The 27,787-nt window shown below is 42.4% G+C and overlaps 1 protein-coding gene across 4 annotated transcripts; it reads left to right on the top strand.

Annotated features, from left to right (window-relative positions):
• Positions 1-129: 129 nt before the first annotated feature.
• Positions 130-27,787, top strand: CNTRL (centriolin). 4 transcript variants are annotated; one of them, XM_048325661.1, is made up of 44 exons: positions 130-353; positions 1,553-1,798; positions 2,104-2,237; positions 2,756-2,886; positions 4,233-4,374; positions 4,906-5,092; positions 5,185-5,378; positions 6,459-6,506; positions 7,058-7,177; positions 7,696-7,921; positions 8,365-8,474; positions 8,977-9,171; positions 11,426-11,579; positions 12,005-12,225; positions 12,845-13,021; positions 13,330-13,464; positions 13,560-13,705; positions 14,131-14,311; positions 14,846-15,025; positions 15,306-15,485; positions 16,035-16,151; positions 16,467-16,611; positions 17,088-17,227; positions 17,695-17,878; positions 18,119-18,429; positions 18,616-18,824; positions 18,992-19,184; positions 19,511-19,641; positions 19,779-19,919; positions 20,035-20,161; positions 20,320-20,484; positions 21,179-21,338; positions 21,448-21,563; positions 22,054-22,271; positions 22,664-22,821; positions 23,086-23,159; positions 23,533-23,721; positions 24,076-24,301; positions 24,485-24,690; positions 24,953-25,087; positions 25,666-25,926; positions 26,005-26,067; positions 26,524-26,727; positions 26,943-27,787. In XM_048325661.1, exons 2-44 carry the CDS (start codon positions 1,585-1,587, stop codon positions 27,012-27,014), a joined length of 7,020 nt encoding a protein of 2,339 aa, XP_048181618.1. In that variant the 5' UTR covers positions 130-353; positions 1,553-1,584; the 3' UTR covers positions 27,015-27,787. The 4 variants fall into 4 exon arrangements, with proteins under 4 accessions (XP_048181618.1, XP_048181617.1, XP_048181619.1 ...); XM_048325660.1 differs by lacking the exon at positions 6,459-6,506 and adding an exon at positions 6,154-6,210; XM_048325662.1 differs by lacking the exon at positions 6,459-6,506.

The following is a 27,787-nucleotide window of genomic DNA, read 5'->3' as shown; positions in this document are numbered from 1 at the left end:
AGGAGCCCTGAGGCGCTGAGGGGACGCGGCGGGAAATGGCGAGGCGGGGGCGGGGCCTCAGCGGCGGGAAATGAGCGGAGGGCGTGGTCTCGCTAAAGCCCCGCCCCTCCGCCACACCCGCCGCGGGCGCCGACCGGACAAAATGGCGGCGGGGCGGCCCCTCAGGGAGCGCCCTTAAAGGAGCCGCAGCTCCCGGGGTTCAGCGGTGCGGGCGGCGATCGCTCGGTGAGGGGGAAGAGGCGGCGGAGAGGCGCGTTGAGAGCCGGTGCCATCCTTCCGGAGCGCCCCGAGGCCGCGCTGCTCGCCCATGCCGCGGCGGCGAGCGGTGAGACGGCGTTACCATGTCAACGCAGGTAATCAAAGCGGAGGCCTGAGGGGGCGGCCCGAGGCCGCGGCGGGATCGCCCTGCGGCGGTAACCGGGAGGGGATGGGGGCACTGGGAGCACACAGGGCCCCGATCCCCGGTCAGCCCCGCGCCGGCTCTGCCGTGGGTGTCGCTGCGAAACCACAGCCTGTCCTCAGGAAGCGGCCTTAAAACCACGAACTGCGCTCCCTGAAACGTGAAGGAACGCCCCAATATGGCTTTTCGTTAGCGCGCCAGCATCCTTCTCCCTCTCCTGCCCCTTCCATTCTTACTTTCCTGATTTTGTATGAATTGTGTTTCCAAGTAACGGATAGAAAACAGTGGCCTTTATTCTTGCTCCCCTTCCCTTTTCCTTATTTCCTTTCCAATTTCGGAGAAAAAATAAAACAAACCATCTCAATGAAGAACGTATTCTCAAGACACAATGTAATCACTCACAAAGCTCAAAGTTCCCCTAACAGAAGACTTTTCTATCTTAAGGAATGTCTTAAAATGTGCCCTTTGGTCACTGGGTGGAGGTGTTAGTAAAGCTCTGTCTCTTGGAGATGGTTGCTACAAGGGCTTTGTCGCACAAAGTACATGACTTTTCCTACTCTTATCCCTGGGGAAATATGTTCATCACTGAGGGAAGTTTCTGTTAACATTCTCTGGAATTTCCCAGGCAGTCACAGGATAATTTGTTTGCAGAGTGGGGAACTGATGCCAGTGCTAGACTGATCTTATTTTTTTTTTTTTCCTCAGTTGCATTTTTTTTTCTTCTTTTTTTTTGGCTTGTATTTGTTCCAGCTGCAAAGTGGGTGATTTCTACCTTTGGCAAAAACAGCTGGGATCCAATCCTCTGTTTGTGTCCCTGCCAGCTCTGTTGGTCTTAGCTGAGAGTATCTCCAGACCTGCCAGACTACGTGTAAACGGGAGCCTGCAGGACAGGAGGAAGAAGAGCTGCAAACACAGGGCAGCTCAGTCAATCCCTGGGGCCCTGCTGTAGAAGGGTGGGAGTATAAAGGTGTAACCGTTCTTCCCAATGCCAGGAAAACTGGAAGCTGGCACCTGCTGGAGGTTTGGCATAGATGTGGTTTTTGGCAGAGATGTGGGTTTTGGCACAGCATGCTTCTGTAGCACCTTGGTTGTCGTGCAAACCTTTAAGATTCAGCTTTTTACACTGACTGATATTTGTTTCTGTACTTCCAGATACTGCCATGTGATACCCAGCATTTTTGGCAATGAAGAAAGGTTCTGTAAGGAAAGCTTCAGGTAGAAAACCACAGGCATCAGCGTCCCAGACACCTCAGCCAATGTCACCTGTCAGTTCAGGTGCCACATCTCCACATCTTGGCCAACAGACATCTCCAGCTGCTCACAGAACCATGGAGCAGAGGCCTCAGCAACTGGATATTCCAGCAGGAAATGTTGGACCTGCTTTTAAATTTCAGAAAGGTATTGTATAATAAATAATACTGGTATCAAAGTGCATACCACAAGCATTAAAAGCCGGTGTTCTGTGAATTGTGTGATTAAAGATGTATGATCTGTTGGAAAGAAGCCTGAAAAAATTGCTTTCATCTTTTTTTTATTTTGGAACGCAAATGTGGAAATAGGAGTAATGAAGGCTGGGGAGAATAATGAGACTTTTACTGCTTCCTCTAAATGCTTCTGGTGGGATAATATTCAATGTTTTTCCAGTGTTCAGTGTGAAGAGAATGACAAATAAAAAATCATCAATCCTTTCTGTTTAATTTCAGGTGAAAATGGTTTTAGCCCAGGCGTTAAGTACGTAACTGAACCCCTTATAAAGCGTCTGTCAAACCAGCAAAATTTGGCATATATAATCTCACTGAATCTTTCTTCCCCAAAGGATGGGGACAAGAAATTTAAGGTAAGTTATTGGAAATAGCTGGAAATTAAACTAAGTTTAAAATAATTACAATTTATTGTTTAATGCAGGCTTATTTTTAAGTGAGTGTAAACAGCATAGTCTAATTCTGTTAGCCTAGTTCTGCAACTACCTTCTGCTAAAAAAAAAAAAAGGCAGTGGAGACTTGAGCAAAAAAAAAATTAAATTCATTAGAGTGATGTTTAAAAGAGATTAATTCATGTAATTTTTTAGGTCTTGGATTGTGCTGGTTTCGTTGGTTTCAGGTGGGGGTTTGGTGTTTTTTTTTTTTAATAACATGTTCCTTTTTATGTAGATGAAGACTGGCCCACTGTAAATTTAAAATCCAGCTTTCCAACACTGTAGAAGACTGTACCTAAACTGGGGTTTTAGAATACCACAGTGGAACTGTGATTAATAAAATGTTTGAATACTTGGTGTTTTTAATTAATAGAAATCTGCCTTTCTCTTAAAAAAACCCAAACCCTGCAATGCTAAGGGATTAATTTTCTGTTCTTTAGTACATAGAAAATTTGGAAAAGTGCTCTAAGCTAGAGGTACTAAACCTTAGTAACAACCAAATAGAGAAGATTGAGAAGTTGGATAAACTGCTGAAGCTGCGTGAGCTCAACTTGTCTGGCAACAAAATCAGGTAAGAGGAAACACCAAAGGGTTTGGACAGCCTGGGATCAATAAAGCTGATTTTCTTTTACTGCTTAAGTGAGTTGTCTCACAGGAGTCAACACTTGATGTGGATTTCGCAGTTGTATGTCAAGACTAACAGGCTTTGAGGTCTTTTTAAAAAGCACAAGCTCTGAGGTATTAGAAGTATAAATAGTTCTGGGAAGTGCTGTCAGTGTACTGTGGCTGTGGTTTAATTTGTTTTCTTTGGAAACCAAGCCAGCAGTGCAAGTTTCCAGATACCACAATGAAGAGTGGGCAGTAACCCAATTAAACGCATTAAAAAATTAATTAAACTTTTACAGTTTATTATTGCAGGTAATATAATAAGGGTTTGGGGGTTTTTTTTGGAGAGGAAGCTGAATGGGCTTGATCAAGCAGGCCATAAACTCACTAAATTGCTTTTGAACTCTTTTGAGAGCCTGGTGTCTTGTCTGAGTGGTTTAAAAGTGTTGAATGGTAATGGTTCATGCAGTAGCAAAACTCTTAATTCCTTTTAATTTTTCTGTCAATTAATTATGATCTTTACTATTATGAAACTGCCTTTACAGCAGTGAAGCTGCTGTTTCAGTAGAGACATTTACAATGGGAAGTGAGTAAAACCCCAGAGTTTCTACACATTGCATTCACACAACTTCCTCTCTCAGCAGGAATTGAAAAGGGCACAGTAGCTTTTAGCTACTGCTCTGTTTTCAGGCTTTAGTTATGTGCAGTTCATATATACCCAAGAAATAGTGCAGTCACAGGAGCACATCCTGCTGTACTTAGTTATAGTACTCATGGTTTACTTAATACTTAATTCTCACACCTACTCATAGAAAATGCCCAAGTAAATTAAAACCTAGCATGGTTTCCTTGATTAGTTTTAATGAAAACACTAAAGATGTAGCTCTTCATGGTGTCAGTTTACAGTTGATCCTTCTTTTTTATGGGGGGAAAAAAACCCTCACAAAACAACTTTATTTTGATTCATCTTTGTCCCATTGCATTCTCAGGGAAAAAAAAAGAAGATATTTTGCATATTAAAATGGAATTACCATGCATTAAAATAATGTTAATATTGAAATGAAGGTATGCAAAAGTAATGGTTTTGCTACAATGACAGAAAATCATGCTGTGATTCTTGGTCTTAATTTAGTACTTACAAGTAAACTGGTATAATTTCATTTGAATTGTCCATGACAGTAGATAATGGTTTTGCTGATCTCTTGCTTAATTAATTGTGAGAGATTTTGTTGTAGCTTATCCATAATGCCTCAGTTTCACTTTAAATTTGCTGTGGTCCATGACAAATTATGTTTTGCTTCTCATTTTCAGCAAAATTGAAGGCATAGAACATTTGCAGAACCTACAGAAGCTGAACCTGGCAGGGAATGAGATTGAGCACATTCCTGTGTGGGTAGGGAAGAAACTGAAATCCCTGCGCAGCCTTAACATGAAACAGAATAAAGTGTCCTCAGTAAGTGATGACAGTTAGAAACAGGAATTGTTCAGAGTCTTTTCATTAAGTGAGCTGTGTATTTACATTGATTGACTTATTCTGAGTAATTGCTGAGTGTCTTTCCACAAAGTTTGCTGTGAAACGCAGTGGTTGGGAGCCTAATAAAATTATTGCTCAGAAAAACTCCTTTTGTGCAGGTGTTGAAGATATAAATCTATATTGTTTGGGAAAGCATAAGTTTCTGGAAGGTTATATCTATCAACATACCTTGGTATCCTGGAATTTCCAAGATAAAGCTTGATTGCATTTATCCCCTTTGCGGTGGCATTTTTAAATAGAGGAAATAATTTGATTTTTAGGAAGTGACTTTAGTCATAATACTGTGTATTTTGGTAGGTTTTTAGAGCTTATTCTTTAGCATTAAGGTTAATATAAATCCTTTGGTACAGACTTAACGTAGAACATTCTACATAATCACAAATTCACTCCTGGGGTTTTCATCCTTTCCAGAAGGATGTCTAATCATTGTTTTCTTTTTCTTTGGCTTAGCTCCATGATATAGCTAAACTAAAGCCTCTGCAAGATCTGACCTCTCTGTTCCTTGCTGAAAATCCAGTTGCAAGTCTGCCTCACTACTGCTTGTACACCATATTCCACCTGAGAGCACTGGAAAACTTGGATGGACAGCCAGTGACAAATCATGACAGGCAAGAAGCTCTGGAGAGGTTCAATTTAGGTAATAATATGTTAAATCTAAAGTGAATGACACAAAATTTAAGTTTAGAAGGAAAAGATTTTTCTATTTGAATGTTTCTCTGATTTTTTCAGAAGAGATAGAAAAATTAGAAAGACAGTTGGAAAACACAGCAAAGGAGATGGAGAACCTGAAACTTAACCAGTCCAAAGTGCTTGAGCAACTTCACCAGCAAGATGAGCTCAACAAGTCACTAAAGGAAAAGGCTTCGCAGCAGAGACAAAGCTTTGAAGAGCTGCAGAGGGACCTGGGCACCAAAAATGAGCTGGTAAGATAATCCCTGGCACTAAGGAAATCTTTGGGCACAGAGTTGTAATGTGGGAGTTCAAATGACTGAAGGTTTAATTTTAAAACTGAGAGACTTCCAACTCTTTAGAGAGTGATTACTGACCTTCAGTATTTTTTCTGTGGAAAAAGTAAGTATATTGAACTCAGTATCACTCTTGTGATTTATAGTAACTTCTTTGTTTCTAGTTATTGTTTATTAAATTATGTTTAAAATCTTGTCAATTGATGGAAGGTTAAGCTGCTAAATTGCTGATGTACTGAATATGCTGCACTGGTCAGACTCTAAAGTGCTGCTGCAATAAAGGAGAAAATTGCTACTTTTACAGAAACAAGATGTGCATACAAGTTGTATGTCACTAATAGCCCTTGATTATTATTTTGGGTAATGCACACCAGTTTAATTGTATTTTATTCACATCATCCTAAAGTCTTATGTTTGAGTCTCTTTCATTGGCAGCCATAAAATGCAAGGAAAGTCCTATTGACTTGAGAGTGCTGGGTTGTGAATGACCTGATGGGAGCTTAATATTTGGATTTTTTCTTGTTAGACTTGTCCTCTAAAATTTTAGCCTTCAGACTCTCTATACCTGGTACTTCTATAGCTGTTTCTCTGAACGAACACACACACACTAACCAGCAATCTGCTTCTAAAATGAAATTTTCAGTATAATGAGATTTAGCAGCAAATACTTCGCAGCTTGAACCCGCTCGTCTCCTTTGGATGACAAACTTGGCTCACTTCTGTCTCCCTTTAGCTGGTGTCTGGGTTTGTCACAGTCCCCTTCCTGCAGAGCCTTTGTTCCTCACTCAAGGTAGCCCCACTGTGCCCCTGGGTTGCATGGTTGGTTTTGTTTCTAGGTTGTATTTGCGTGTTCCCTGAAGTAGCACCATTATTATGAAGTGTCCCAGTGAGACTTTATATTCACAGTGGTTTGGGATGCAATTTTCTTGTTATTTTTTTCCCCTTTTCTCTGAAACAGAGTTAATTTCTGCATGACATTTATCAGGTTTTTAAATCTTTCTTTAAGCCTTTCCTGTTCTGTTTCTTTTCCTCCATTAGTCCTGCTTTCCACTCTGTATTGGAATTGTGCTGCATGTTCTCCTTCAGGTATTCAGTGTGAAAAGTTGATTTAAAAGGAAATCACATGATGGACCTTTACTTAAAAATAACCTCAAAACCAACCTAGCACATGTTTAAGCTAAAATAAAACACATAGATTTTGTACTCCTGACAATTGAGAGATTTTGTTTCTTTTACAGACCATGAGGGTCAATAGTCCTCGTGCTCACTAGTTGCAGCAAATATATTTGTTATTTTGGCCTAGATTTTGCTAAAGGATTGTACCCAAATTATTGTTTTATCCAAAATTAGGTTTAAAAATAAACTTGTCACTTTGATCTACATGAACTTTAAGGTCTTTCATGTGATCATTTGTATTCTATTAATTTTGGGGCTTTTGTCTCCTCTTAGTCACCATTGTACCTTGTAATAAAATGGTAAGAATATCACAATTACTTTGTGATATTCTTGATCCAAAATTGTGCTGTGAGCTTTGTTCCCACATTAAGGGCTGTGCCCTGCTCTCTGTAGAGCTGCAGTGTGTGTGACAATGCTGACACTCCAGTGAATGAGACTCACTTGGGTTTGTGGTTTCTTAGCTGAAGCAGAAGACTGTGGAGCTCACCCGGGCTTGCCAGAAGCAGTATGAGCTGGAGCAGGAGCTGGCCTTTTACAAGATCGATGCCAAATTTGAGCCCTTAAATTATTTTCCCTCAGAGGTAATAATTTTAAAATAATGGGTCTTCTCATTGCTGTTTCCCTTGATTTTTCAACTTAGAAGATAATAGTTTTTCTATGAACTAATGATGCTGCTTTATTAAAAGCCCAACCTCTGTCATACTTGCAAACAGAAATGTGGAGATGCCAGAATGAAATCCATAAGAAAAGTAAAGATCAGTAATCATTTACTACAATTAACTTATGTCTGAGTAAAACTTAAGTGCAACAATGTAATGGACTAAATATAATCTAAGTAAGCTCAATATACTGAGAAAAAGTTCCTCCAGATATTTGCAACAAACTGGTCACACCCAAATTGGGTTTGTTTGGTTTTAGTTCCATTATAAAACAATGATCTTTAAGGCCAAAATAGCCAAGTATTATCTATTTTCTTCTAATTCTTCTAATTTCAAATTGGTTTTCCTTTTTATGCTTGATAGGGAAGTTAAATGTGTGTGTGTTAGGAGTTGACTGCAGCCATAGTTCTGAGATAGATACTCTGCTTCTTACATTTCAGGAGGTTGAACTTGATCATGTACCTGGTGAAAGTCCCTACATTGGTAAGGCCAGGTACAAAAGAAATATGTTTATAAGGGAAGGCTACATCACTGACAAAGCTCAGCAGCTGCAGGTTGGGAAAATGCAACGGGAGGAAGATGACTCCTGTAGGAAACCCCAGCTGGAATTGCATCTCCAAAGTCTAGATAAAATACTGGAAGATAAGGAAGAAAAGATTAATTCAGGTAAAACCTTATCTTTTATCAAATAAAAATACGTATGTCAGTGTGGTTTATTCCACTGGTTACATGCTTGACCTAAGAATAGAAACAGTGTTTCAAAGGCTGGAAGTGCTGTGATTGTTAAACACTGACACTCTTTTGGTGTCAAAACTGCTACAGTTTCTTACTGCTATTACTTTAAGATAACTCAGGATGAAAGCATTACATGTTATTGAAAACACAGCTCTAGGGAGGTTTCGTATTTGATGCATGAATTTAATTGTGTAATACTTAAAAAACCTTTGGACGTACTTTTCAAGAAACCAGAATGTATTAGCTGTGATTATCAGTGTGTTAATGCTATGCTGATTAATATGTTCACAGCAGCTGTGTATCAGTGTTATACACAATATTATAATGTATTCTGTGGGGTTGGGGGTTTTGTGTTGTACTTTTTTTGTCTGCAGCACAAAGAAGATTAGAAGAACTGCAAAGTGAAATTGGAGATGCAGAGCAACAAGTGTTGAAAGTAACAGGGGAACTGCAACTACTGGAGGATGCTCTGGCCCAGAAAAAAGTAAGTTGTTCCACGAATAGCAAGGGAAGGTGTTTGAAGCAGTGTTGATGTAAGAAAATACAACTTCTTCTCCCCATTCTTATAAAGAAACCGCTGTACCGGCATAAATCCATTTGTCAAACATCAGAAAAATTTTACAGGTTTTAGATAGCTTGTTCATAAAGCAGCTGTTAGACCTGTAGTGCAGTTAATGGCATCTGTTCCATGTGTTGGTGTTGATTTATTGCTGCCTTTCCCCAGAACCCTTTGGAAGAACCTGCTGTGTAGGTTTAGTTGTGCAGCTGATAAGCAATGTGGCTACAGAATTGGCAGCAAGAATTAATTTATCAGCATTAAACTAAAACAGCATCTTCCACTTCTTTAACTGTCATCAATTATTGCTATTTTTAGTTTTTAACTTGCCTGAAAATCCATGACCAGGATCTTCTTTATTTAAATGTTAAATATATTCTTGATCAGCTGTGTTTTTCCAACTCACTCAACCTCCTAATGCTGTCTCCAGATGTCCCAGGCCAGCAAGGATGCAATTGAACAGCAATTGAGTGAAAAGTTACAAATCCTGCAGGAGCTACGTAAGGAAACCCTAGAACTGGAGAAACAAATAGAGAAACAGAAAAGAGAAATAGGGAAAAATCAGAAAGAGCTTGAAGATTTGCAGAGTTCTCTTGGTTCTGTAAATCCTGAGGATCCAAGACATGTAAGTAAAACCAGAATCTTAAATTTTTTATGTACCGTGCAATGGACTAAAGGCAGCTTTAACAGGTGACCGTTCACTTGAGCTTGTTTCATGAGTTATATATTCTTTTGCTGTTTATCAAAGTCATTAACTTAAAATTTGAAAGTTAAAAAATCTTTACCGTTAAAAAATCCCACCAAACCAACCCGCTTTGGTAAAACACTTGAACAACTCATTTTCCCAGCAGGTGCTATAGAGCATGTTAAGAGCTAAATCTTTATGCTTTGCACAAACACGCTGGGCAGAGCCTTGCAGACAATTCCTGTGCAAGAAATCCTTCATGCAGCTTTTTGTAGAGTCTGGCCTTAAAGGTTTTTAGAGATCTGTGTCTGGCAGTGCTTATAGAGCCTGTTTGGTGGGGATTGATGGCCTTTCTCTGCTGTCACATGCAGTCCTGTCAGTCCTGAGAGAATCAGCAAGGCCTCAGAGGTCACATCTCCCAGGGCTGGGGTGCCAAGGAGAGCTCGAGCTTCCACCTAACTTGTTGATCTCCAGGGATGCAGGACGTTTTCTGCGTTATTAACTGTGTTCAGGTACAGCAAACACTTACAGAAATTAAACTAAAATGAAACGGAATTATTTTTAATAGTGTTTTTTAAAAGCTCATCTCTCTAAATGAAAGTTTTTCAGGCCAGCTGGATGCTTTTAAGCAGGCAATGAAAGAGTTTTTCTGCTTGGCTCCGTTTTCAGCAGAGGCGTGCGAACACTTCTTTAAAAAGCTCCTTTTGTGTTTTCAAACTTAATTTCCTCGGCTGTTGGGTGGCAGAAGCGCCGGGCGCGTTCCGGGAAGGTTCCCAGGGGAATGGCCGGGCCCGGGGCCGGAGCGAGCCCGGCCCTTCCCGCGGCCGCCCCTCGCTTCGAATCACAACACAGGAAGCGCCGTGCGGCCAACGGCCGGGAACGGGGCCGGGAACGGGAACGGGGCCGGGAACGGGAACGGGGCCGGGAACGGGAACGGGGCCGGGAGCCGAGCTGGGAACAGGCAGCGGAGCCAGGGCGCCAGCTCCGGCCCCCGCCCCGGACCTCATGGAGACTCCGCTCAATTCCTGCCCGCGCTGAAGCTCCCGGTGCTTTATTCAAATGAATTCGCGCTCAGGGGTGGGGCGTTCTGCAAGTGCTGTGTCAGGAAGAAAAGACAAAGGCAAAGCTGTAAGTGGTCGGGGACTTAAGGCTTTTTGTTTCTTTTTAAAACTGCATTTTTGGTGCCATTTAGCAGCTGCAGCAAAATGGCTCAGTGGGAGCGGCTCAGGTTTTGCTTGTTGTAATTTCGGTTTTGAAAGCTGCAGGGCAGTTTGTGTTTAGCAAGGTGACAGGTTGAACTGTGCTGATATGGATGTTTAAGTTAACTTCCGGTTTAATCCATTAAAATACAAGAAGCTTTGGTTTTACCCATTTACTCTTGTTATGGAAGCAACTTTAGAAGTGTTCTTTTTTCTGAGAACTCATATTTAAATTTTCTAGTGCTAGCTCGATTTATTTTTTGAGTAGTAAGAAAAACGTGCAGTTAATCATGGCAGTATAATTCAAGTTTCTGGCATTTGGGTTGTTTCTGAGCAATTTCATACCAGTGAGAAACAACACTTTATTCTGTTGATAATCAAGATTTGCAAACAGCTGAAACAATCAGCTAATTCATACTAAATGCATTAAGTCCTTGCCAAAATCTGTGAGAGCTTTGTGGTGTATCTCCCAGAAATACTTTAATAAAATAAGATTTAAGAATATTTACTTAGTAACTGTAAAGTTGGCCCAGCTTGCTGTTTGTTCAGAGTATTTTTCTTCAAGTGCTGACCTGACATGTTCTAAAGCATCATCTTCTGTGAAGGCAATGCAGGATGACAGGATTAAAGGTTCTGGAAGAAATCATGTTTGTTCATGACTGAGAGAGGAAGTGGTAGAACAAAATGTAAAGGCAGGAAGAAAGATAGTAGCCATGAGTAATAATTTATAAAGGCAGGCTTTATTCAGCCTGGGCAGGGGGGAGCCTGCAGACAATGCTGTTAGTCACAGATTGCTGCTTATCTGGGGTCCTCTGTGGGGCAGGAGTGAGGAAAAATAACAACAAGTAACAAACCCCAAAGCACCACAATATGTGCTGAGCTTGTGGCTTTTCTTGCTGATAGTGAGACACTGCAGAACTGAGGCAAACTCCTGATTTGGTTTTTTAAAATCTGTATTGGTGTCCTGCTTTACCTTTTTAACTGTTACTTGACAGGCTCACATGAAAGCTCAAAAAGCAAGTAAAGAACAGCACCTTGATATAATGAACAAACATTGCCAGCAGCTGGAGACTCGCCTGGATGAGATGCTCTCCAGGATTGCAAAGGAAACTGAGGAAATCAAGGATTTGGAGCAGCAGCTCACTGATGGTAAACTTTAATTTTTGTCTTAAAGTATTTCTTGTACTTAGGGCAACATGACAGTTGAATTGAGGATTGTTTTGTTTATCTTTGCTCAAATGAAATACAGAACAGGTACAAAAGTGTTAAAAAACTGTTCTTAACTGATGTAAAAGGAAACTGTGTGTGTTCACCTCACTGGTACCTGGTTGGGAAAGGGGGGCAGGAATACACAAAGAGCTGCAGTTTCTTTTTAAGTCTTCCAGTGGCCAGGTTAACACAGTAATATTGGGAATCCTAACTTTAAAAACATGTATTTTCTGGTTGAGTTCTAGGTACTTGTTTTTACTTACTCCAATGGCAAACATTTTAACTGATGAAGAATGACAGTTTGGTTTGTTTGGTAAATAAATGTGGCTTCTTAACTACCTCGAATTCACTTTGCATTTCTGCAGGACAAATAGCAACAAATGAAGCACTGAAAAGGGATTTGGAAAGTATTATCATTGGGTTACAGGAATACCTGCAAAGTGTGAAGCATCAGGCAAAACAGGCCAATGAGGAGTGTAAGAAGTTGCAGAAGGAAAAAGAATCTTTGCTGGGAAGATTGGCAGATCTGGAGGAGGAAAAAAACAACCTGGAAGTGGTTGCCATGGATGCAGAAAATATGAGAAAAGTAAGGCTTAATACCTCTTTTCCCAAGTTCAGGTATCTAAGAATAAACTTGAAAAAAATAAGCTGGTGATCAGATTGAGACTAAGGAAGCACAATTCCTTGGACAAAATAATTTCTGATACGGTAGCATGATTAGATGTGCTCATACACCTCAAGAATAGAATCTGGCCTTTAAAACCAGTTGCAAGAGACATCCAGTAAACATGTGCTGTATGGGAGACGCCTCAGAAATGCAGGTTTTACCTTGCAGACATCACTGCCAATGGATTTGCAGGTGACACCGAGGGGAATGGCATCACTGACACCTCTGACATTGGCCAAGGGTGTTTGTTAGCAGCTGGGATCTGTCCTGTCAGCCAGTGACAGGGAGCTGTCTGGGCATCCTGGTGAGTGTTATGTAAACCTGAATCCCTGGGACAATTGTGTCTCGCTTCCAGCTCCACCTTTCTGACCTGAGTGTAGATTTTGGACAGTCAGACTGGCATCATTGACCTGCAGGTGGAAGTGACACCCACCTTCAAGTTTTAATGGAGTTCCTGAGTTAAAGGGAAGGGAAGCAATGTACTCTTAAATTCTGGCTCTCCCATGTACCTCCTTCTAAAATGGATATAAAATTCCAGGAAATTGCAGTGCTGGAGAGTGCACTCCAGGAGCAGAGAGAAATAAGTGAGTCCCTTCAAGATGCCCAGGGGAAGGTCAGTGCCTATGAGGCTGAGCTGAAAGCCCAATTAAAAGAGAGGGATGCTGAAGCCAAGCAGCAAAAAGAAGAACTTGAAAGACTGAAACAGCTTAGCCAGGTAAGACCAGAGCTTTAATGCTGCCAGAGGTGTTACCCTACCCCAGGACACCTCGTCTCCAACATGACATCACATCACAAACAACTGCTGGTTAGGTGTGCCCCCACACAGAAGGCAATATCAGTTTGCTGGGATTTAGAACCTTGCTTTGAAGCAAGGTCCACATGGTTTGCTTGGGGTTGTTTTGTTGAATCTTTTTTAGGTGCTGTCATATTGTTACTGTTTTAAGAAATACATCTGTTGTATATTTGGGTGACAGGTTGGGGTTGGGAGTGGGGTATTAATCTGGAGGTTTTCTGTTTTTGTAGAGGGAGCTGTCAGCCCTGCAGGATGAACTTGAAAAGGAAAGACAACTGTTGGAGAATGCTCAGACCAAAGTACAACTGGCAGAAGAGAAGGAAGAACAAAATTACAAGCTGCTTTTACAGTTCAAGCAATTGCAGGTGAAGTATTTGTTGTATTAAAAATTCTAGTTTTTATCACTTATGGATTTGTTTACTTACATTTGTGTGGATTTTTCTTTTTTGTCTTTCTTTAGGGAGACAATAATTTCTTAAAAGAGCAGCTTAAAGATCTCCAGAATCAGCTAAACCATGCAGTTGGTAACTTAATTCATCCTGAGGATGTCATGGCTTGTATAAATGAACTCAGGCAAAACCTTCAGACAGGAGCTGGAGAGATGAAGTGAGTAAAATAAAATTACAAACAGTGTGAGATTTGAGCATGTGAAAGGGGCAGGACAAGAGGAAAGGGCCACAAGCTGTGCCATGGGAGGTTCAGGTTGGATATCTGGGAAATTTTCCTCACTGAAAGTGTTGCCAAGCATTGGAACAGGCTGCCCAGGGCAGTGGTGGAGTCGTCAGCACTGGAGGGATTTCAGAAACATTTAGATGTGGCACTTGGGGACATGGGTTAGTGGTGGTCTTGGCAGTCCTGGGGGAATGGTTGGATTTGATGAACTCAGTGGGTTTTTCCAACATAACCTGAATTAATTTACACAGCACATCTTAAACTTGCACTATTGTCTTAGGCTTCATGATTTCAGTATCTGGTATCACAACTTTAAGTCCCTATTTTCTGTTTTGGAACCTGCATCGTTTCTCTTTCAGGTGTCCAAATTCAGCTGATGTTCTAGGGAAAAGTGTTGCAAACCTGCAGAAAGAATTCAGTGACATTCTTGCTGATGCTCAGAAGGAAAAAGAGAAAGCATGGGCTGGACAGAGACAGTTGCAGGAAGAAATTATATCCCAGCAGGAAAAACTGGAAGAAATACAGGAGAAATACAGACAGGTATGTATCAAACAGCTGAAGCAAGAGCAAGACAATTTCAGTTTAGTCTAAAAAATGTCACTTGCAGCTGAAGGATCAAGTTTCACTTGATGAAGCTTTGCTACACTCTGTGCAACAGTGGAGTCTGATTTGATTTTTTATTAATAGTCTTTCTGATTTTTACCTGGTTATGGGGTGAATTGATTTTTTATTAATAGTCTTTCTGATTTTTACCTGGTTATGGGGTGAATTGGAATTTAGTCAATGATCTGTCTCAGAGGCAACGAAGACTTCAATGACCACTAGAAAAATACAGCTCTGAACCTTCTTGAAAGATCATTATACATATCTCTAATAAAATAACTGGGGCACTCTTAAAATCTTAGAGTAACAGTGGATAGGTAGTTATCTTTCCTTTCTGTTTTGAGGCAAAGTATGCTGGTACCTGCATTTGCCAGAAATGTCTTTAATTAAATAATTAAAACAGGGTGGCTTTTTGGAAAAAAATTTGGAAAAAAATTTCTGGCTACTTATTCTAACATATTTTACTTACAGGTTAAAGCTGAAAACAGGCGAAATAAGAACAAGGTCCATCAGTTAGAGAATGAAATTCAATGTTTACATGAAAAAATAAAGAGCATGAAAGAGATTCAGGGCCTTGCTGATCAGCAGCTCCAGGAGGCAGATGAAGAAAAAGAGGCTATTCTTGCTCAGCTGGAGGATTTAGAGAAAAGGGTAAGAATGGGTGAGGGCAGGTCTGTGCACTGTTTGATTGCTCAGGAAAGAAGAAACAAAAACTTGTGAATTTTTGCTTTCTAAGGTAAAACAACACATGTAGGAACACAAATGTTAAATATAACATCTTTCTTTTCCTTAAATTTTACTGCTTTCCTTGCTTTAGATTTTTTTTTTCTAACTAATACAAAATGGGGTGGGGATGGATGGAAGGTGTCATACCAAGAGAAAAGCAGTGTGGAAGAAAGTACATTGTAAAAGTCTGTTCTTCTGCTTTCAGAAAAAAATAGAAGATGCCAGGGCACAAATGCAGGTTCTGAGTCTGGATAAGGAGCTGAAGGAGCTGCAGAGAGCAGTTGTCACCTCAGACAAGCTGGCAGCCACGGAGCTCTCCGTCGCTGCAAACCAGCTCAAGGCTCTGCAGGGGACTGTGCTCAGGATTAACCAGGAGAGAGCTGAGGTAAAGCAGCATGGAGAATTAATTAATTGCTTGTTAATGCCATTGCAGTGGGAGCAGTCCTGGTATCCTTTAAATGAGCTTCAGAGTTTTCTTCTGAGTTGTGCTGCTGCACAGGAGCTCTTGCTTTGGGCAGAGTTTGAGAAGCAGTAAGTGAGTTTCACTCAGAGGAAGTGAGTAAATTGGGGTATGGACAGGTGTTCCTGCTGTGGGAGGGAAGAGGAGGGAGAGGCACTTTAATCTCTTATTAACTGAGAGGCAAACAATAGATAATACATTGTTCTGTAAGACAGAAAAATGAAAGGACTGGAAGTTTGTGCTTGCACAAACTGGAAACGCTTTTTCAAACTGGGAAGCACTTTTGGCTACATAATAACATCTCCTCTGTACCAATACTGTAAAGTTAAAGGAGAAACTGTATTTTACATATATCTAGAGTGCCAGAACAGTCAGGTGCTGATGCTTCTCAATGGTCAGCTTTTCACAATGGCACATCTCAAGCCTGAGAAATGTTCCTGCAAACTACAGCTCAAATGAAAATCTCAATTTCAGGAGATTGAAGAAGCCCAAGGGTTCTGTGCTGAGGCAGCTCGTGCTTCCCAGGCTCTTGCCAGAGCAGAAGCAGAAATAGAATTGCTACAACAACTCCTGAAGGAGAAGGAAGAGCAAGTAGGTTGTTTGCTCTGTGTTATATGATAAAATACCAGTGAGTTTCTGAAAATGTCATGTTCAGAAGTTCTTGCTGTGCCCTCTTCCCCTCAAGTTTTCCGAAATCACAATGGTCTTCCCTCCCCTGACACCTGCCCAAGAACAAACTGAAAACCTCACTGCCTGGAGCAGCTGAGTTTTAAGGAAAATCATCACCTGTTCACTTATAAACCTCTCTGGCCATGGCTGAGCCTCAGTGATATGAGGGGATGGGAAGAACAGCTCTGTGGCATTGAGTGGGAGCTTTTTGTGATTTTAAACTTCTATTTCAAATAGGTTCTGCAGGAAATGGAGAAAGCTGGTGAGAAAACTGTTGCATCGAACACCCAGAAGTTTGAAATTAATAAATTAAGTGAAGCTGTGGAACAGCAAAAAGCAGAGATTGACCGTTTGAAATGGTGGTTGGATAATTTTGGGACAGGTAATTTCTCTTTTCTCTCTGCTTCTTGCAGATAGGTAGGGATACAGAAGATTGTTATTGCCCATTTCTCACTGTTTGACCTGAGAATCTGGAGAATAAAGTGTTGAGAATATCCTTCTGTACAGGTTTATACAGGATATGTGGCAATTTTCACCAGTTTGCACTTTTCACAGCCGTTTAGAAAACACTGATTGTGCTGAGCATCCCATTTAAACTGCTCTAGGACACTGTCAGAGGTCTGTGTAAGGAAAAGAAGCAGCAGTTACCTGGATGTGAACTTGTATTTCCACAATCTTAAACCACCAAACTCCTAGTGTATGCCTGTCAATATAGATAACATTTAGTTTGTTTCCCTCAGCAATTAATTTTTTTAAATATAGTTCCAGTTTAACTGGATAACATTGAGGGGAAAGTTGAATGCAGTATTTATTTAGTTATTTGCCTTAGATGACTCTAAAACTGTGATTAATTTCCAGGAAACAAAGATGAAATTGAGACCTTACAAGATGAAATTGCAGCCCTCAGAAATGTGCTCTCGCAGCAGAATGATCACACCACCAGTACAGCAGAGCCACTGAAAAGAAGGGGATACTGGTACTACATGCCATCATCACAGGTCAGGAATAAAAATCCTGTTATGGTTTGTTGATGGGGGAAAGTGCATTATAAATCTAGTGGGTTTGGGAGAAACTGAAGAACAAATATTGACTGGCATGTAGGAGAAATACGGAAACAAGCACACACAAATGTTCCCTGGTAAAGCCCTTCACTGTGCTGGTAGGAATCCAGGGTACATAACATTGGGAGGCAACTATTCAGTGGGCAGTACTGTGGATCCATTTAGGTAAGGGTTAAAAGGGGAAGTTGCAGACAAACATTTCTTTCAAAAGAACATTTGTCTTAATTTAAAACCAATATTGCTAAAATATATTTAGTGCTTTTAAAGCAGCATCATGCTTAGATACTCTGCTGTCTCTCAGCTCTATAGCCTGTTCTGAGAAATCATTGGAATGTCTACAACAAATCCTTTATTTGACATGATTTGTCATTTCTTGATTAACACATACTGCATTTTTTCTCTAGGCTTCAACTCCTGCTTCCCACAGCACCAAAGACTCTGGAGTGTGTTTGGGGTGCTCTGGCACATCCCCAGCCAGAAGAGGGGGTGCTCAGGACAGGCCCTGTGGGAGGGAAGACTTGCCCTGCCAAGGATGTTGGGTTTATTCACCAGTCAGAAATAGGTTGTACAAAGCAAATTGTGGCAAAGGTAAGTCAGTGTCAGTCTCAGACTGTTCAGGAGCAGACTAAAGATGGGCTCGCTTAGAGCTCACAGAGTTCTTTTGATCGGCATGAATGAATATAAATGCTTATTACTGTTGAATAACTTAGTTTAAGCAATGTTTGTTACATATTCGTAGACTACATAGAATTTAAAATGTGCATTTGAAGACTATCTCTACTGAAAAAATTATGAAAAATAACATGTTTGGTTTTGGTTTTTTTAAAGAGAGAAGAGAAAAAGAAGATGGTGAAGGAAGTGCAGGATCACCTGTCCCTGAAGGCTCTCCCTTTGTCCCACCCCCAGGCACAGTTATTTACACAGTCCTTCCAGATGGGGCCCCTGCACCTCAGGGCATGGGGGTTTATGCCCCTCCTCCTGCAGCAGTCACTGGAGCTCCAGTTGCTCCTGGATCCATTATCCATGGCCCACCTCCTGTGGGATCCCAGGTGGTTTATGGCCCTCTGCCTCCAAATTTCACAGTGCCACTCATTCCCCTTGGAGTGCTCCACTGCAATGTGCCTGAACATCGTGATCTGGTAAGAACCAGAGCTGCAACTGCAGGTGGAACCTTTGGGAACTGACTGACAAATGGGTTAGAAAAAGGTCCCTGCTAGGAAGGGGCTGCATCTGGTTACAGTCTTTGCCATCTGTAGCTGCTCCTGGGTGTCAGGAGGCATCAGTTGGAAAATAGATCCTGATTCTGTTCTGTTCCCTGTATGCAGGAGAGTGAAGTCTCAAGGCTGGAAGACACTGTGTGCTATTTAAAGTCTCAGAAATACAAAGAGAAATGCTCAGAGGCAGCTGAGCATAAATACAGAAAAGAGGTGGAAAGATTGCATAGAAATGTTGAAGAACTTGAGCACGAAAGAGAAGAGCTGGAATGTGAAGTGGCAGAGCTGCGCCAAGCAGCTAGGGCATGGAGCACTCGCAGGTGGGAACAGTGCATGGAATGCACTGAAAGGAAGCCTGTGGAAATACCTAAACTTTTCCCAGCAGAAGTCAGCTTTTTGACTCACTTACAACTCTAGAACTTCAAGAGGCTCCGGGTCTTTGGCATCTTTGTATTTTAATTCCATGTTTTTCATCCTGACCTCTTAGGGACTTTATTGATGGCTACACTGACAGCCTCCCTGCAGAGCTGCAGCTGGAAAAGTCCCTTCAGCAGCAGGAAGATGTTGCAGGGGAGATTGAATGTGCAGAGAAGACTCTCCTGAAACGCCGGGCCGAGCTTAGAGAGGCCGACAGGCTCCTCACAGAGGCTCAAGTAGAACTTGAGAGCACCCGGGGCAAGGTGAGTAAAGGCAAAACCCTGAGGGCAGAAGGATTTGAGTGGTGTTTTGTTTGTCTAGGCAGTTTATTTTCACATGGGTAGCCTGAAGCCTCTTTAAATGGTTCTATATGAGAATAAGTTGTGAGAGAAACTGCGCTAGAAGAAATTGGTTTAGTCCTTGTTGAAGAGGAGGAAGGTTTTCTGCTCTGGACAAGAGAGGAGAAAAAGTTGTTCATGGTAGAAAGAGAGAGAAGGCTCAGGTAGAATGTTCAAGCCAGGAGCTCACCTTTAAACAGCAAATGCAGCATAAGGGAATGTGTTGTCTCAGTCTTCGATTTTTGTTCTAGACTAAAGAGACTCTGCAGAAGTACAGTCGTGCCAAACACCATTTGTCCTCCACTGAAATGGAGGCAGAGGAGCTGGAGCAGAGGGCTCAGGAAACAGCCACTAAACTTGTGAAAGCAGCTCAGCAGCTCAGGTACCCTGAGTGCTCTCGTGGGTTTGTGTCACACGGGGTGAGGACAAGGACTGGGCTCTTTCCGGTATCAAGACACTGCTTTTGGAGAGGGAGAGCTGTTAAAATGTTAATATGAAAAGATATAAATGCTCTTCTAGGTTATTACAGAGAGATACAAGGGATTTGGAACAGCACAAGAGGGAACAAGAAGGTATTTTAAAGGAAATCAACAAAATGGTGGCTGCAAGAGAGTCTGAGTTCCAGGCATTAAACCAGAAGATAGAAATGCTCACTGAAAGGCGAGTACTTTTCACTTATCATAAACTGCATTAAATTAAACATCTCCTCCTCCAGTAAGTCACTGCCTAGGATATTCTCACTTCTTCTGACTCCTGTTTTCAACTTCACTCTCAGTCTTCAGAAGCTCCAAGGAGATATTCGACTTGCAGAAGGTAACGAAGGCCAGCATCTCCAAATCATCAGAGAAGCAGAAAACCTTGTTCAGGGCAAGAAAACTGAACTGGAAACACTGAAAGATCAGGTGAGGCTTGGCCTACTAACCTTGGGCTATCCATTTTGTTGGAATTGACCTTTATCTCATAATTATGATCCCAGTCTCTGACACACTAGTTCATGTGTGTGTTTAGCTACAAAAACAAAAGCTTCCACTGATTCTTCTGTTAAAATTCTCCACTGCAGATTTCTGGTCAGCAGCAAGAGCTCTTGTTCCTGGAGCAACAGGTGGCTCAAAGAACAGAAGAGCTCCGTGGCCTTCAGGACTGCATTTCCCAAAGGAAAGGTGACCTCAAAGAAGCTCTTCGAGATGGAGAGACTGAAGCACATGAAAAACTTCGCCAGATAAGGGTAAGTTTCCCAAATGAGTTTTCAACTCATTATAGCAAAAGCCTTGAAGTACTACAAACATCCCAGGAGGAATGGGTTTTTTTGCACTCTCCCCAAACCCACTGAGAAATAGAACATGCAAGTTTATGTTCTGTGTGACTAAAGCTTGGTCCAGATGCACAAAGAAGAACTCCCTAGTTCCAGTAATTCTTACAGAATTGGTCCCTTGAGTGCTAAATTACATTAAGTATAAGTCTCTGAATGACTTCCTGTTGCTGAGGAGCAGCTGCTGAAGGAAATCAGTGTGATCAGTGTGTGTAAAACACAACAGAGCTGCCACAGTCTGTCCCCATCCCCATTTGCACAGAAAGGATTCTGTAGTTCCCTGCTGAAATCAAAACAAAGTATCAGGGCTAATTATATTTTGTGGTTTATTTTCTTTTGTGAGGGCTTCTTGTCTCACTTTAAGGCCTATTAGTCACTTGAATGACAGTGTTGTGGTAAGACGTGGAGATCAAAATCTTTGCAGAATTACTACCCTAAATCATCAGCAAGCAAGACATTAACCTAAATATTCTGTATTTTTTGTTTGTTAAACCAGAATAGGGATGATAGAGTGTTAAATAATTTTATAGATATTTGGAACTTCAGTTTAAAGGAAAACTTCATTTAAAATTGCAAATAATGGTATTCCTTATAACACATTCTCTCACAGGAAATAAAAGTACTTCTGGGAGAGCTTAGTGATGAGAGGAAAGAACTGGATGTCCAGATTAATGAGAAAAGAGCACAGCTTTTGGTCCTAAAGAAGGATACTAGAAAGGAGGAGGAAAATCTTCAAGGAATACTTGGGCAAATCACCAAGCATAAGATGGGTATGTCCTGGGATTTACTGGGTTTTGTGCAGATTGGGAAGGAATACACAGAGCTCTTTAGTTCATCCTCATCCTAATCCAATAACTGCTGTTTATTTCACCTCACTAGAACTGAAACATGTGCTGGAAATGCTGGAGCTTGAGAAGAATGAACTTGAAGGTTTGAAACTACAACATGACCAGAAGGTCAATGAGCTGGAAAAGACCCAGGTGGCCATTCTAGAGGTAAGAAATGCTTCTGTGGCTGATGCAGAAACTGGGAGAACTGTGGTTCTCTTAAGCTTTGGGTAACAGAGTCCTGATGCTTTTAAATCAATCAGTTTCTAATCTGATTTCAGCTTGTCACAGAAAAGTCTTAAGTCTGCTTAGGCCCTTTAAAATAATGGGATTTTTAGGTGCATGTGAAAGAGAGGGAGCACAGAAGCTCTTCTGTGGCTGTAGAATGATGGATGCTGGGGGTTTTTTTGAAGCTTCCGAAGTCTCTTTATCTGGATTCTGTGTCCTCACTTGCAAACAGTGAGTCTGGAAGAGAGTTTAAGTCAGCTGGATGATCTTCTCTAGCATTAAAAAGGTCCCCAAGGTACTTGGTACCCTTCTATTGTCACCTTCCTCCACTAAATGCACTCACATTACTCTGGCTGCAGCTAAGGATGTCAACACTTGTTCTGCTTCTGGACCATGTAAATGTGGTGCTCACCATGCCTGTTTTTCCTAGGAGAAGTTAAAACTGGAGAATATTCAGAGGTTATTTCAGTGTCAGCAAGGGGAAGTGGATTGGCAGGAGCAGCTCCTCAGGAAGGACCGCGAGGAAAACGAGCAGCTGGGCTCTCAAATGAGAGCTCTGCAAAACAACATCGAGGCTCTGACCAAAGAGAAGGAGAAGCTGGAGGAAGACTCCAGGAGTTTGGAGAAGAAGTTGTCACAAACCAAAAGGTCAGCGAATGTCTTTTTCCTTGCAAAGATCAGGAGGGATGGGGAAGTGTTTGAATGTCTGTTTGTTGTAATTAAAAGTACAGCTCTAACTTGGAGGTGCCCAATGATACAGAATAGGCAGTTTCTTATGTTCTGTGGAGTTTTTGCTCTAAGCCTCTCTACAGCAGACTTAAAAAATATTCAGGAATGGAGCTGATAAATCAGCAGCATTTGTTATATCCTGGTAATGCCATGAGAAATGTTACGAAAAATAAAGTGTTGCATCTTGGAACAGGACATTAGCCTTGCTCTGACTGCTGGTACCCTCCCCTTGGGCTCAGAGGGCTTTGCTGACATTTTTTAAGTCCTCGCCAAGGATTTCCAACTAACCAAGAATGATTCACATTTTACAGAGACTTAACTGCTGCTGAAGACAGCAGCAGAACTGCACTGTCCAACATGGAAAAAATGGAATTGAATGTTAAGATCCTGCAGCAGGAGGTGGAGCTACTGAACAAGCAGAAGAAATCTCTGAATGCAGAGATTGTTGCAGTCCAGGAGGACCTTCAAGGTAAAGACCAACTTTTGTGTTTAAGCAGAGATACATTTTAATAGAAATTCTGTTAAAATACACACTTTAACTGAACTGTGTGATATTAATATTCAGCATGCTCAGATGTCCCTAGGCAGAAAGTATTTAACATGTTGAAAAGATGGAAATTTTAGAAACTGTTGTTGGTGTTATTCACTCTTTGCTCATGAAAAGAGAGAATTTCTGTGTATTGGTATTTCAAAATGCTGATTGAAAATCTCTTGTCACCAAATACTTTTCTAGGGAAAAAGGAAGAACTGGAAACACTGAAAGGAGAACTGAATGACTCGAGGCAGCAGCTTCACCTCGTGGAACAGGTTGGTTTTAGTGGAACACGTCCATATTGTCACTCTGGGAGTCTGTTGTTGCTCCTGACCTGTTCATGTGGGCACAGCTCAACATCAGAGCCCTGCAGAGCTGAGAACAGGGACTGCTTTATTGCCTTCTATTGCTGAGCGTGGAGTGGGTTTATTGTTTTTTAGGAAGAAAATAATTTAAAAGCAACAGCCAACCAGCACCTTCTGGCTTTTTATCTGGTGGCTCCTTCTGTGTTAATTCACTCCGTGGCTGGTTTGAGTGGAAGGAAGCCTGAGTGTGACAGTGATCAGTTCTGTTCTCTCAAACCCAAACCTTTTGGGCCGGTTCCTCTTCCCAGCTCCTCCTGCCACGTGCTTTTGTTTTACATTGCAGGATTTGGAGAACAACTCAAGGCAGCAGGAGGAGCTACTCAGAGAGCAGGCAGCCCTGAGGGAAGAGATCCAAGGGTATTTAAGGAAACGTAAGGAGTGCCAGGAGAGGCACAAGAAGAGGGAGAAGCAACTTCAGCAGCTCCAGAAAAAGATTGAAGAGAAGGAAACAGAACTGGCCCAACAGGAAATGGTAATGAGCCCCCTGACTTGCCTCACTTCCTCCTGACCTTAAAAATAATTCAGGCCAAAAAGTTTGGGGTGTGAATTTACAAGTAGTCACAGAGACACAGGCTGGTTTGGCCAAACCAGCGCGGGTTGGGTGAGCAGTTTCAGCAAAGTGTTACCCAAAAGAAAAACTGAGGGAGCTCTTCTGAAAATGAGAGAGGCAAGAAAAATTGACAGACATTATTTGTCAGTGGGGACTGTTAGACTGCAGTTCTTTCCAATTTATGCTGCTTTTATTTCTCTAATGACTCTTAGTGATGGTTTTTGTTGTCCCTGAGTTGGTGCTGGTTCAAGCTCAGAGTGGGGGGGTTTCTGGCAGGTTCTTCATCGCCTCAAGCAAAACTCAGAGCGTGAAGGGAACAAACTTGAAGAATGTACAGCTAAAGTGAAGGATCAGAAAATCCTATTGGAGAAGGAACTAGCAGATCAACACAAGAAACTGGAGCAGGCAATAGCTAAAGTCAGGCTGGCAGAAGAAAACCTTGGGAAGCTGGAAAAGGAGGAGTCCCGGTGTGCAGCTCTTGAAGAAACCATCAGAAAAAGCAGTAAGAGGCATTGCACAAATGAATTGTCACCATCTCTGGGGGCTGAGGTTAATGGCACAGCAAATATTTCTGTTCATCTTGCTTGGGTTCTTGGTGTTTGAAAAATATCTGCTGTGTATGAAGTGGGCCAAGATAGTTAAGTTTTTGCTAATCGGGATTTTTTTTTTTAAATGTTCATTACAGAACATCAGCTCTCAGAAAAAGAATTACAGTTGCAACAAAAAGACAGAGAAATACAGTGTCTTCAGAAAGAACTGGAAGTCTCCAAGTCTGAGCTAAAGCAACTTCAGGGTCAGATAGTGTCAGAGAGGAGAGAAGCAGAAAAACAAATCTTGAGTCTGAGAGAAACACAGAAAACGCAAAGGATGGAGCTTGAAAGCAAACTGCAAGTAAGTCCTGGCTGAGGGCAGAAAGTCTGGGGGTTTGGGTTATTTTAAACAGCAAAATGATGGCACACCCCTTTTTGTCATTGGAGGAACAAAGTAATGCATCAATTTCCTGACCAGACTTGAGGCAACAACCTCTATAATTCTCGGTGCTGCACAACACTCAAGTTGCTCCTGTTTCTGCCTTGAAGAAGTTGTGGTTTCTCTTAGTCCATGTTCTGTAGTGGATGCTCCCAGTAAAAGACGTCTTCCTGCACTTTCCTAGGAACAGAGGTGTGGAAATGGCAGCTTGCAGAGTGCCAGAGCCGTGGCTGAGCACGGCAGCCACAGTAACTGCCCGCGAGCCAAGCGCCTCGTGGGGCACCTGGGCCAGCAGGAATGCAGCGACCCCCAGAGCCAGGTACAGCTGGGTACCAAATCCAGGGGGGCTGAGGGTTCGTGGCTTCAGACAAGCTCATTTTGTGTTGGTTTTGAGTCTCTTCCTCCTACGGTCTCATAACTGAAAATACACCCAGAGTTGTAATTTATGCAAATCACTAAATGTTACCAATGTTTAGAGCTACTCAGTAGGCATTTAACAACTTGCCAGTGCCAGTCTGGGCCAGCTTTTTCTTCTTTAGATACTCACTTAAAAAGTGATTGACCTTGTCTGACTCCTTCTAGTCCTTCAGTAAGTTCTTTATAAATTGTTTTGAAGCCCTTTAAAAAGAGAGAAGAATGTTGTTGGCAATTGGAAAGCATTTGGGAAGGCCCTGCAAGGTCAGAGTGTGGCAGGTTTAGGTTAACAAGTGGTGTCCTGTTAACTGGAGTTGCTTCCCTGGCAGAGTTAACATTGGGACCAGGGCTGCAGCAGGTCAGAGGCTTTGGGATTTCTGACTGCAGTGGTCCAATTGTTCCCATGTCCAGAACAGCCTTGTTCAGTTATGCAGGAACAGCCCTCAGGACTGATGTTCGTAACCCAAGTGTTCTGTGCTGCAGGTTAAAACCCAAGACCTGGAGGAGAGACAAAGGGAAATGGAGAGTGCAGCAACGTTGCTTAACCTGGAGGTTGAAAATGAGATAAGGACAGGGTTTAAATCTCCAAGCTCATCTTCTCCAGACCCCCTGGAAGATTTGGAAGCTTTTCCTGAAGGAAGGGGAAGTCTGCAGTGTGAGTCAGAGACTGCTCCCTTTGCGGCTGCTGACAGACAACTCCTCTCCTTGGAAGAAAAGTTCAATATTTCCAGACTCTTCTTAATGGTAAAATGCTTTGGACAAGCAGCTGCTGCTGGTGCTGTGCTGGTCCCTCTGGCTGAATGTGCTTTTCTTTTCCCAAAGGATGAGCAGTGGCGGGGAGAGGCGCTCCGGGAGAAGCTGCAGCAGCACGAGGACCGGCTGAAGGTGCCACATCTGTGCCCCTCACATCTCTTGGGCCCCTTCAAAACATGATCTAAACAACCTGGGGCAGTGGGAATCCTCCTCCAGCTCAGGCAAATCCACTGTGTAATGACCAGAGAGAGGAGCTTTGGGTGGGAACCGTAAAAGCCTGGCTGTAGCAAGATGAGTAATTTTAATTGGCAGTCAATTGGATGTTGGAGTATTCCAACAAGATTCCCTCGTTTATATCATCCTGTGGTGTGTCAGCAACAGGCCAGAGGAGTTCAGCACCACCCACAATCACTTTAGGGTCCAGGTTCAGTTAGAACATGGCCATCAAAATGGAGTTTATTTAAAAATAACTCCGAAACGCACCGTGCCCTGCTTGTGGTGTGAGACTCAACCTTCCAGCCTTTAGGATTGGTGTTTACCAGCGTTGCCATGCCCGTGCCTGGTGTGACCAGCCCTGGTGTGTTGCAGGCGCAGCTGCGGCGCTGCCTGGCCAAGCAGGCCGAGGTGCTGCTCTGGGGGAAGCGCCAGACGGCCGGGAGCCTGCACAGCCTCCAGCGCCAGCTCCAGGTGCTGGATGACCTGGTCAGCAGCACTGCTTCAGATTCCCTCTTCCTGCCCAGCAGCCCCAGCCTGGCATCTCTTCACAGTGCTCTGAATGTAACAAAAGCTCAGGTAATGTTCTGCTGCAGAGCAGAATTCTGATTTGGGGGTTTTAATGGTTTTTTTTTTCCTCTCACTGGGAATTGTTACAGCCATGTGCTGTCTCTCTCTGAGGTTGGGCAGGGGTTTCTGAAGGTGGTGATCACACCCTACCCCTGCTCTGGCAGTAGCTGATGTCTTTGGAAAGGCTGAGCTTTCCTCACAGTGGTTTGGGGGTTTTTTTACAGGTCCCCAGCAGCCCAGGAAGTGTGTTGGGATCACCAATGCTGCATTCCAGCTCCCAAGGAATCTCCCGGTGAAGGCCAGAGGTGAGATGTGGCTTCAGGCCAGTTCCAACCTCCCAGAGACAAGAGTGGCTGGAAGGCTGAGGGACCATGGGGCAGCTGTAGCTTCACAGACTATGCTGTCCCCTTCCCAGTGACAGCATTCCCATGGCTGGTGTCTGTTCTGCTTTAGGTTTGTGTGTTGTGCAGTAGAGTCTGGGTAAGAGCTGCTGGGCGCTCTCCTGGGACATGGAGTTACTGCTGCATAAGTTGTTGCCATCCCTGGTCTCCCGGGAACTTTCCTGGTTTAACTGTTCAGCCCTGTGGCTGAACCTCTGGTACAGCTGGTTCAGCACCAGCAGGGTACAAAAGTGTTCTTTTGTAATGGTTTAAGGTAAAAATGTTACTTGAAGAGTGGCTTCACTTCAAAAGAAAAGCCCAAAGCACATCCACAGCTTAGACAGGGGCCCTCAGGTGCCACCTCTGAAGAGTTCTCCTACCTCACTAGGTGAGCCTTGTCTGAAAAGGCCTTTGCCACCACTCACAAACAGCTGCTGCAGGGCCTGTACTGTGAAGGTTTTGTACAACTGAGAACAGGTTTATATATATGTTGGTTTTTTAAAAAAAGCTATTTAAAATGTGTATTTAAGTCCAAACTAACCTCCTATTTAAGTGTTCAGCTAGTGGCCAGTTTTCACTTCAAAGAGACCTTGTTACAAGGCCTGATCTTGTTGCCAAATGCACGGAGGTTTAAAATACAATTATTTTGGATACTTCCTTAAAATAAACTTCGGTGACTGATGCTTTTA

The sequence above is a fragment of the Corvus hawaiiensis genome, chromosome 21 (assembly GCF_020740725.1).
Source record: "Corvus hawaiiensis isolate bCorHaw1 chromosome 21, bCorHaw1.pri.cur, whole genome shotgun sequence".
Classification (NCBI taxonomy): Eukaryota; Metazoa; Chordata; class Aves; order Passeriformes; family Corvidae; genus Corvus; species Corvus hawaiiensis.
This window is presented reverse-complemented; position numbering and strand designations above follow the sequence as displayed.